Source organism: Cynoglossus semilaevis, chromosome 11 (genome assembly GCF_000523025.1).
Source record: "Cynoglossus semilaevis isolate Cse_v1.0 chromosome 11, Cse_v1.0, whole genome shotgun sequence".
Classification (NCBI taxonomy): Eukaryota; Metazoa; Chordata; class Actinopteri; order Pleuronectiformes; family Cynoglossidae; genus Cynoglossus; species Cynoglossus semilaevis.
In genome coordinates, this window is record NC_024317.1 from 12,691,438 (window position 1) to 12,703,050 (window position 11,613).

The following is an 11,613-nucleotide window of genomic DNA, read 5'->3' on the forward strand; positions in this document are numbered from 1 at the left end:
TCAGGTCATGAGGCAGAGACATGGTTGCTAAGTTACTGTTCCAGTAGGCACGTGTTTGAAACCCCTTTTCTTTTACGTTGAAGTAAAATCTGAGAGTCAACTGAAACGCGATTTGATCAAGGAGCAGAATTATGAAACACTTTGATCATTTTACTCTGTAGACTGGCCCTTTCCCTTTGATGCTACAAATACACACAGAAACGTAAGATTCAACGGAATTATGAGCTACCTAAAACAAAGGCAGAAGGGTAGTCCATAGCTGGATTGTTGTGAAGTTAAGCATTTGTTCATGTCTCGGCCATCAAACCTTTCTATGGTTGTTTGAAATCTATTTTCAGTCTGTGACGCGTCTTTACATCACAGCAGCCGTGAAAAAAAAAGAGAGTCTGACTCACTCTCCGTGGGCGGTATGCCTCTATGGCCCATCATACTGTGGGGCGGTGGGGCCTGAGGTGGTCTCATATATTGATCCATGCTGTGACCCATCCCCTGTCCTGGTCCTGATCCATGAGTCATGCCAGGAGTCATGGGATTATACATAGACCGACAGTCCTGGGGAGGGCCGTTGAGGAGTGGAACTCGCAGAGAAGATGCATCGCTGTAAGGAGACTGGTCTGATGGCAGTAGACTGAAAAACAAAATGTATTATTATAATCGTTATATTTTTATCTTGACATTTGCTCCAGGTAAATAATTCCATCATTTGGATCATTCGTAAACAAAAACACACATCTACCTGCTGGTATTTCTGTTCCAACAGCATAAAGGAAAAAAAAAAGTAATAATTGGGAATGTTGAATAATCTCGATTAATCACAATTATTTGTTATCAAACCACAGCTAAGCGGTGAAAGTTTAAACAGTCTTTTTAGGCTCAAGGATAAAAGCTGTAGTACCTGCAACATACCACATGTAGAGTTCCAGAAAGACCATCAGTTACAATGATCTTTTGACTGTAAGGCAAAACCATTAACCACTGGTTCACAGTGTGGGCCCTAATTTGCTCTTTACATTTTGAACTACTACGGACAAATAAACTAACAACGTGACGTTTGTAAAATTGGATTGTTGCTTAGATGTTGCTAACACCTAACTTTATTTCTTACACAACTGTATTTTACTGTTGTAACCTGCTGTGATGAGTTTTCTTCACCACTAGAGGGTGTGCAGACCTTATGTTTGTCTCCACCGTGGAAACTTACTCATCTCGGTTTTCCCCTCCGACTCCGAAGTCAAATCAAAGCTGGATTGGAACTTTCCAGTCTTGTCATGAATTTCAATGTATTACCCGGACCTACCCTCGCTTTAACTGCTGAGCTGAAAAGCCCCTCTTTCTCCCTGCTTCTCTTACTCCTCTCTTTTAAACAGGCAAATTTTATCCGCCTACCTCCTCCTTTCAGTTTTTTAATTCTGTCAACACGACGCGTATTCCGCACAGCAGCCTAATCTGTCCTCTCTAATCCACCGTGCTCTCCCCCCAAATTTGCTTCCCTCCAGTTCTCAATCCTTTCTCCTTTTCTCTTCTCCCATTCATTCATCCCTCCTTTTTGGATCCTACTCTTGTTTCTCCCTCCTCCTTCTCTTTCTCTCTCTCTATGATCATCTCTGTCATTTCTTTCTCCCGCTTCCTCCTCCTCCCCCTCCTCTTCCTCCTACTCTTCTTTTTTCCTCTGTCCACCACAACCACCTTTCTCTCCCTCTTTCGTTGTCTCTCCCTGACTCTGGGTAACCTGAGTGGGGAGCGAGGCAGTCATGCAGAGCGCAACAGGGCCTGGTCAGCCTGTAATTAGCAGCTGTCAGAGAGGCCGAGTCCACCCGCAACCTGGGTGGCATGAGGAAGGGAGGGAGTGGGGGTGAGTGCAGTGAAGGGCTGAGCTCCAACACTGTGAGTCCACAACAATTGCTTCTGCGGCCTCATAATGTCCCTGTGGTGAACTGGGAACAGTTTCTTGTCCCTTCAAGTGAAGAGACGTTGTGATCGTTTAGAGAGGAGCTGCAAAGGCTTCAGGGTGTTTGCTGAGTATTCAACTCAGTATACTGGAAAATGTACTTCTTTCCTTCTTTTAAAGTGTGAGTTCACAAGTCCTGTCATTATGTAAGTGACATTATTACACTGCATTCATAGCTTCTTTGTGTGGTAAATCAGTAATCAGTGATTAACAATAATTTACCAGTCAAAAGGAAAATATTTTTTGGGTCTTTTCATTGAAAACTTTTGGAAACTGATGCCTGGGAAACACTCCAAAAATGTTTGGTCAGACAAAGGAAACTTCCGTAGGAAAGTAAGGTAAAGGAAAGTCCGTACAAGTCACATTTTGGGAGGTTGACCGCTAACAGGTTTGAGTGTCAAGACTGGATATTAAAGGAGCATCAGTCAAAGGGAAAGGGAAGAATGTGTCATGTCTTGGTTTATATACAGGCAACAAGAGAAAAAAAAATGTTTAAGGATATGCTAGAGGTAAATATTTCTTTCTTTTCATTTCTATAATTTTTCAACTTATATGGACAGTTTTAACAGTGAGTCTCAACTGATCCAGCCTTGAATGACAGTAAGACATTTGGTGAAAATACGCCCACAATGCACTTACAAAATAAACACAACGACCTTACATGCAACCCCCCCCCCCCAAAAAACATGAGTAATACTAAGCAATTTATAATTAGAAATAATAAGAAGTTTCAACATTACATAAAAAGTACTTCACTCCAAAAGTTTATTTATAAAGCAATTTTTAAAACAAACTTAGTTGACCAAAGATGATGAAAGCCAAGGGGCCACCTCCACAAACATCTGGCTTGGGACGAATGTCAATAAATAATTAATTTTGGTTGGAAGTTTTTTTATTTTTCAATGCTTTATTGACTAATTTAAGAATGTAAAGAAAAAACATTTGTACCAGATGTTGGCACTGTGACAATACACATTATTTTTATGAAATCAAAACTACTTTTTGAACACTGATTTTGGCCCTCCATTGGAAGGACATTAGCCCTCAGCTTTTTTGAGTTTAAGATCCCTGCACTACACCCTTAGAAAGACTTAATTCTTCCTTAAAACTAAAAATTGTATTTCGTTAATCAACTTTTTTTTCAAGTAGCTGACTCGAGACTCTCTAGTAAATGAAAGTTGCCGTTTAAAATCATACATCCCACAAACTGCTGTCTTACCCTCTGGAGGGTTGACTGGGTGAGGTCTCATAGTGGTACAGCCCCTGGTGTGGCTGCATGTCCACTGGCATTTGTGCTCCCAGACCTGCTGCTCTCCCTTACACCCTGGACCTGAGGCACAGAGACACGGACACATTAGAACGACGCAGTGATGGAAATCCAAACAGAGCCAACCAAAGAAAAGCAAAATAGACAAAAACAATTGCGGCTTGGGAAAAGAGAACGTGTGGGATGTTAATAACAAGGCCAAGCACCAAAATAAATAAACAGAACATATAAGCCCACTGTGAAACGCCTGAGTCACAGTTCATTGTAAACAGTTATTATTATAAGCTACAACACCCATTATCAAATAAAACGGAATATAAAAAAAAAAAACAGTTGAAACTGAGTGGTAGATAATAAAACCCTGTAAAGTTGTAGAGATTTTACCAAACACACAGTACACATACTGTACACACACTGTACACACACTCACATCCAGGTCTCCGCCTTCTGCTGCCACATTTGTATAGAAACATGAGCAGTGGAAACTCTATTTGCACAGATAAAACACCAAATCCGTGAGTATCATGAACATATGTCGTGCACATTCCTGACCCCCCACCCCTCTTAGGCTGGAACAGCAAGCTGCTGGACCAGATTTTAAAATGTAAACTTTAACCCCAGGCTGCAGATTCACAGTGAGTGATCAGTTATTATGGTATTGTCATCCTGCGGTGTTTAAATAAGCATTCTGTAGACACAACAGAGACTCACTGTTGTAACTCGTACAACGTTAAAAAGAACAATAGACCGCGGATAAGAAACGGACAGTCGTTGGACTGCAAGATATTGTTGCAGAGTGACGTTTTCAAGTAAATGGTACTGTTTTTGTCTCAGGCACAAGTAATTTTTAGCGTAAGAATTAACAGTTTTAATGACAGTCAGTGACGGTTAATGATAGTTTTTCAGGTATTCAACAAAACATGACTTTAATTCTGTAAGTTAGAATCACATTTAGAGGAAAAATAAAAAAATATATATTTTGGAAGCTGCAACTTTAAGTCTTTACCTTAGCAAACTCTTACCTCTTAGCAGTGGTTCTCAAACTTTTTCTACTCTGTACCACCTGAGAAAACATTGATCTCTCTGAGTACCACCATGATGACCAACATTAGAATACAGCAGCGTAGGCCTTCACTGTTAGCTTCCACCACAGGAGAGATGGTTATAAAGATGTTTATGTTTAACTGTTGTATTTATTGTGCATGGTATGTTTCAGATTTATTCAATTGAAAATGTAAATGGGAAAATATGAATTTTCGCCACGTACCACTAGAGAGTGTGCGTACCACAATTTGAAGACCACTGTTATAGGCAATCAATGATTTTGATCATTTAACTTTCTAGTCTATAAAATGCACAAAACTTTTAAAAACATGCGCATAAACACTCTCCTCTCTTCTGAAAACAACTGAATTATTAAAAAACAATAACACAAACAGTCCTAAAGCTGATCAATTTGTGTCAAACTAAATTATTAAAAAACAATAACAGATAAACAGTCCTAAACCTAAAGCTGATCAATTTGTGTCAAACTGTGATGTTTTCTGTGAGAAAATCCGATTGAGTTGACATCTTTCACCAAGTGTCACAGTATAAGGGGATGGGAAAACCGTGTTATTTCGGCTCACTCACATCAGTGCAGGTTCTAACTAGTACTAGTAAGAACACCATACCCATGTGTTTACATAACTTGACTGTCTTAAGCCATTTTGTGTGACTTTCCTCCACTCTTCTGTGACACGAACGTCAGTGTCGGGTAGAGTCTATTCCACTGCTGCTGTTCATGTGACAAGTGTTCCAACGGTGTGTGGGAAAGCTACAAACGAAAGCGCCGCCGTTTGACTCAAACAGCTCTCAAGGCCTGTCATGTAGTAGCACAAGTGTTAAAAGGGCAGCAGGGACCTATTTAAGCCCGCAGGCCACCAGGGGGATTTGGTATGCAAACTTAGCCAGCACTTAAATGCAGTGGGCGGTCCAGGTTTATTAGCACATATCCAGCGCTAGCTTCTGATCTGTGTATGATAATTAGACGGAAGTGCTAAATAGAGATCTCAGTGAACACCTCAGCTGTCCAGAACTAATAAATACCAAGAGGGAGGACTCCAGACAACCTAGCACACACACACACACACCTGTCAGTCTCGCCAGGGTGAGGATAGTAATCCAGTGGCCACAAAGTCTAAAAGAGTAAGTGTGACAGTGAAAATACTATAAGCAGTTTGTACTGTGTAAGCCCAGTGGCAGGTGTGTATTAGAAGAGAGTTTTGGCAACAAGTGTATTAGTAGCACAATGTGTTTCTGTCAGTGTGTATGTTTCGGTCTCACCTTTTACGAGAGTCATTATTTTCTATTTGTAATACTGATTGTGATTTCTTGTATTTGTGTTGTGTTGCTAACTAAAATCTTAATATCATTAATAAGTATTAATAAGTATTAATGTAAAATCAGTTTTGTACCAGCTGATGGCAGTAAACAGGCAGTTGGTGTCGTTGACTATTATACTCACAGGTTCCCAAACCCCGGTGCAGTACCAGGCCGCAGCGGGAGACGGTGAAGAAATGTACTTACTAATTTACTTCAATCAAAAAGAATCCGGTCATATCCCTTTACTTTTTCAGTCTGGTAATGTTTCAAAAGAACAGTTAATTCAGAGTCTTTTGAAATTTAATGATCCTTCAAATATTGCTAGGTATTACCCGCCAACCGGTCTTTGGCACAGAAAAGTTTAGGGACCGCTGGTCTGAAGCCTTCACTAATAGTAAGACTCTATATGCCAAAGGACACAGAGGCATGTAAACCTGCACAACCCAGAATCCAACATCTGCTTAGGAAACATACAGTACACATACAGTATGACGTGTATATGTGAAAAAGGCACATGTTCAGGGATTGACTGTGATGGTGAGAGCTCCTGCGTCCGTCGTGTTGACACAGGTGTTGTGGCATTGTGCTATTTTAGGTCAATATTTTGTGAGAAACTCTAAGGGAGCCTGGTCCCCGGTGTAATTTGTGGTGCTGGGTTTGAGAGGGATGGCACAGCGCAAAATTAAAAAACCCCAAGGCCATAAATCAGATGGCAAACCAAACAAGTCTTCTCCACCGCGGCACAGTGAGCTGGGCAGAAACCAAGGCGCTGGGGATGAGGACAGGAAGTGAAGCCACTTTCGACGACCAAAACCTCCAGAGTCAAACACAGCTTCGCTAACCCAACAACATCAGCAGCCCATACAAATAAGCCACACCTAAGAGGAAGACGTCTCTAATCAGGCACAGTTTACTCGGCCCCAAACATCATCCACCAGACGCAGAACTGTGATGTGACCAAACCAAGACTTCACAGGACGCACAGCGCGAAGGGGAGTTGTTTACTCTGTTGTAATTAACAAATACATCGCTGCCATAGCAAGTAACTGTGCGACTTTATTGATCACTGTCTGCAATTCCCGTTACCTCTGAATGTGGTGTTTTAACGTTCTTTTGCCATGTGTCAACCTTGCTGCTGTGAATTTTTGCTCTGACCTGGGAATTATAAGTCTACCGTAATCTAATCTAATTTATTTATTTAGTTTCAGCTCATCTTAATACCACATTTCTGTTCTATTAGAAACTAAATTTGATTTTGAGACATTTTGTTTAAATAGCCTTTATAATAAGTGCATTCAAAATAGCTATATATTTTAAAAAGTTTTAAACAAAGAGATATTTCTTAAATTAATACATCAACGATTATTTTCTTATTTCTTATTCCTAGTTTTTAATGAGAGGGAATTTTGAAACAAAACAACACAACTGTTTTTTTTTTTTTTGTTTGTTTTTTGTCCACAGCCAACCAGTATCTATACCTACTTAAAACATCGCAGTTATACATAAATAAAACACACATCATCTCATGCATGTGTACTGCTCTGGACTTTAGCGTTTGTCATACAAATACTGACATTAATAATAAGTGGGAAAACTACAATACAACACAATAATTAAAAACAAAAGTGTAAAAATAACCCTTTTAACTTCCCTTAAAGTTCCCTCCATCTGTAGCCACTATAATTATATTAATGCAGCGCAGGTGTGCACTGTGAGTGTGTGTGTGTGTGTGTGTGTGTAATGGGTGGGGGAGTGGTCATTGAAAATAAATCAACATGAAATCCAGATGGTGATTGGTGGAAACTTCCATCTCCAGCAGGGGATTGGCTGCTCATTAAGACCACCTGATTTATAAGGAACCAAAATGGCCGCCCGCAGCTACGATAGCATGTGGCTCTGCCAGTCTGCCATGTTTTAGCAATTAGACCAATAGCTGTGCGTTTGCTAACTTTGTTTGAAGTTTTCCTGTTTAAATGAAGTTCTTTTCTTGTTTTAGTTGTGACAAGAATTGATTTTGACTTCAGAGAAGCTTGTTAGTAGTTTTGTCGTCTTCGAAAGAAAAAGCTGTTGAATGTATGACAAACGTCCTTCGTCATAATCGGTTTTTACGTTTGGTCTTTGGCTGTGTTTCACCGTTCTGAATCGGTTTCTATTTAAAGAAACAAGCACCAACTCTTGTTGAGTACTAATGTGTAATGAGTAAAGGCTAGTACTAATGTCTACTACTTTGTCAAACTCTGCTACTACACACTGATGTTTGTGTTTTGTGAGTACATCACCTTGACATGATGCATTTGGAAGCCCTTTACCTTAACATTGGACATTTTTGCCCTATTTTAATCGTTACCTTAACCCTAATCTGACCCTAATTTTAATCCTCACTCCAAACTGAATCTTGAACCTGCTCACTCGGAGTATCCTTCAAATATCTCGCCACAAAAATAGTATTTTCCAAAAAAAAAAAAAAAAAAACACGTCTCGAGGAAGTTTTTGGCATTTTTAAAAATACTCAGTCTGAGGAGAGAATACCTGGAAATGAACAAACTAGTAAAAGCTGTAGTGCCTAGTCCAGTGACCCAAAAAATATTGCCTCGGGAAACACTTTTAGACCCTGACCCAATGTTTGAAAAATGCCAAATTTAACAATAACTGTAAACTTCTGATGAGTCAGATTAAAACCTGCACATGTACATGTTTTAAAGTGGCACTGCTGTATTTCCCTGCACATAAAGCGCTGTTGTTCAGTCCCACATAGTTCAGCCATTTGTTCTGTATCATAACTCTCTTTGCTGAAGGTCTCCAGAGAGCACAGACTTTTCCACGGGTCACCAGTCTTGTCTGAAGACCTGATCCTACTCGGCTCCACTGTGCATCCACACTGGGTGTAACATTAAACTGGGGCTCGCATATGCCTCCCCCGTCATCTCCTCCTCCCTGCAGCCAATGTGGAAGAAGGCATTTACAGACATTCACCCTCTCTCTCTCTTCTTAACCTCATTCTCTTGGACTCCCAGATAAGAGTGTGAGTCAATGAGCGGTTCGCCTTCTTCTTTTTCTTTTTACTGTGTAATTTGTTACTTAAACAGCAGTTACAAAAATGCTGAAATCAAAGTTTACACGCTTTGAACAGTATCTTGTAGAGTAAACACCCATCTGAAAGTACTTTCCTCCACAGTTTCCATCCTTCCTGGCTTTCATCCTCCAATTTTTTTTTTCATGCATCTGTATCACTATCTCAGACTATCTCTGGCTCAGTCTTTCTCTCCACCGCTGCCAAAATCTCCCTTCTTCTCTTTCTCTCTCTCTCTCAGCTCATTCCTCTCTTGCGACCTCTCCCTTGCCCCTCCCCCTGCTGGCGGGACTGCAGTCGAGGTGGGTGTTCTGTGGCTGTTATGACTTGAGAGACGATAATGGCAGCTATAATGTAGCCAGCCGTTCCTGATGTGGCTGGGCTTGTGGGATATTCTGTTGTGTTAGGGTTGGAGACGGAGTCAGGAGGGGGACAGGGGGAGAAGGCGGAGCTTCTGCTTTTAACCAACCACAGTCCATGTTCTCCATTTTGTTTTTTAAACCCCCCCTCTCTCTCTTTAGTCTCTCGACTCACCCGCTGACTTTTTGTACGCCAGTTGTTTTCCTTCGGTGGTAAACTTTGTTTTTAAATTCTGCCTCTGCTTGTGTAACCCCCCCACCCGCCCAACACAGACAATCCTTCCCCCCTGTCCCCACTTTTCTCCCCCACCTACCCTCCTCTATGTTTTTTACCCCTTTTACCCACTCTCAGTGAATTCCTTACAGCTGTTGTAATGTGATGGGGGCCAATAGTGTGACCTGCAGAAGGCCACAAGACTGGAGACATCACTGTAATGTACAATAAGCCATATTCACTGACCTGACGCAGGGTGGATTAATGTCAAATCGACTTATTAACATCTGATGTGTGTTTGATTTAAAATGATTAGTTCACAAACTGTTCTGCGTTCAGACTGAAAACGGTTGACGGAAGTGGTTGTTTACTACTAAGTTTGTAAATTTGTCAGTTAAAGGTTAAACTACTGACACTGTAATAAAAATGAGAAAACTCATCTAATCAGCATTAATCCACTAGGTGGCAGTAATACACCTCAAAGGATACTTCTTTGCTGCGAAAAGTTGCCCTTTTTAAGATTATTTGGGTGTGCGAAAGTTTGCAAATGTATAAGCAAATTCAAAGAATATAAAAAATACGATAGCTCCCAAACACTAGGTGGCGCAGTAATTATAGCAACGAGGGATAATCTTAGTAGATTAAGATGCTAAAACAGGTGTATTTGCTCAGTGCTCAGCAGGTTTGTTATTAAAATCATATTCAAATAGTTGCAACATCACCGAGGTGTACAGGTCCAGAATAGAGTGGAGCTCCGCACTATAGTCAAACAGCCAACCAGCAAACAGTGATCAACCACTGGTTCATACATCGTTGTCAAAAACTGCTTTCAAACATCACTTGTCCCAAAACACATGCCAGATTTGTTCTTGATTTTTTTTAAATACAACAGTGTTAGCGCCCCCTACGGGTGATGAGGATTCCATTGTTTAACAAAAATATAAAAGCTGAATGAGTTGAACATTGTGGCTTAAATCTGACCAAAATTGTCCTTTTTTCCCCCCATATTTCATTAATTCCTTCCACAGATGACAAAGCGCTACTGTATACAGTAGCCACGCTGGGGAAAGAAAAAGAATTCCCAAAGCCCCAAATTGGTGTTTACTAGACTAACACTGTGGTTTATTACAGTCAACATGTAACCCTTGTTTCAACCCACTGATTCACACCTCACATATCCCTGTACTGTAAACTGTGGGTTGGGGAAGTGCTGGTGCTGATGTCTCACTGCTGGGGTTCTCACCTTGTCAAAATGACAGGATGAAACGTTGATCCCTTGTTGCTACACAGTCAGAGTGACTGATGACAGACAGCGGGGGAAACCAGAGGGTCTGAGCTCGACACCTCCACATGTGAACAATGCAGCGAGGGCGAGCTAAAGCTAGTGAGTGACTGGAGAAAGCGGAAGGATCGAAACCAGCAGCTGTCGGGTGGGGGGGGTTGTTATTAAAACTAAACTGTGGACTCGGATGAAAAAATTCACCCAACTCGGTTTTGCGCAAACAGTACAACAGTGAAAGTGAAGGGAACTAATGCAATGATAAGAACTGTTATCCGTGTCACTGGAGACACGGCCATGATTACTGTTTGACTCCTTTCTTCCGTGTTAACTTAACCAAGTCTGGATGGTGCTTGTTTGAGGATTAGTCCTGTTTCAACTTCCTTTGTTTTGAATTTGCCTGTACACGTCCTCGCTGCCGAGTTCTACACTGAGCAGTGAGTTGGACGGTAGACTCTTCGGGTTTCGCTCTACCTCCATGCACACTTGTATCCTTCCTCGTGATTCTCGCCAATAAGTTTCTGCTCCACGGCTCCTCCACACGCCCATATTTTCTCTGTCCTCTCTCCAGGGCCACCCACCCGCCATCTTGCACATACCTGTGGTTTCCTGTACCCCGCGCCCCTCCTCCGCGCCTCCTCCCTCTTCTCTCTTTCTTTCCCTCCCCCAGCACACCTTACTCCCTCTCTCCCCTCTGTCTAACATGTAACATCTCACTCCTGTCTTGTCTTTTTTTTTTTTCCCCTCTTCAGTTTCTTACACACCGGTGTATCATGTACAAAATGCCCCGACCACAAGTATGTCTTTGAACTCCTTTTAAGGAGAAGCACCGGAGGAAACGAGGAAGACAGGAATGGATGGATAAAGCAGATGAGGAGAGGTTGATTCACACAGCTGGCTCGCAGCTGTAGTCACAGGCAGCACGCAGCCACTGCGCCATCCTCAAACAACTACATGCCCAGCCCCCATTTCCAAGAAAAAAAAAAAAAAATCATGCAGCGCCGTCATCATAACTCCAGTTAAACTCTCTCTCTCTTTATCTTTGTCGCTGCTCCTAAACACCACCCAATCAACTCCATCTTCTCGCACATATCTTCTGTCAAACCTCACCT

At 41.5% G+C, this 11,613-nt stretch overlaps 1 protein-coding gene across 1 annotated transcript in view; it reads right to left on the minus strand.

Annotated features, from left to right (window-relative positions):
- Positions 1–11,613, minus strand: part of gli1 (GLI family zinc finger 1) — a 47,133-nt gene that overhangs the window by 9,798 nt on the left and 25,722 nt on the right. Inside the window, exons 2-3 of the mRNA XM_008320634.3 lie at positions 3,168–3,278; positions 396–628 (exon numbers count right to left, since the gene is read on the minus strand). Coding sequence (XP_008318856.1) covers positions 396–628; positions 3,168–3,238 — 304 coding nt within the window. The 5' untranslated portion in view covers positions 3,239–3,278. The remainder of the gene's footprint in view (positions 1–395; positions 629–3,167; positions 3,279–11,613) is intronic.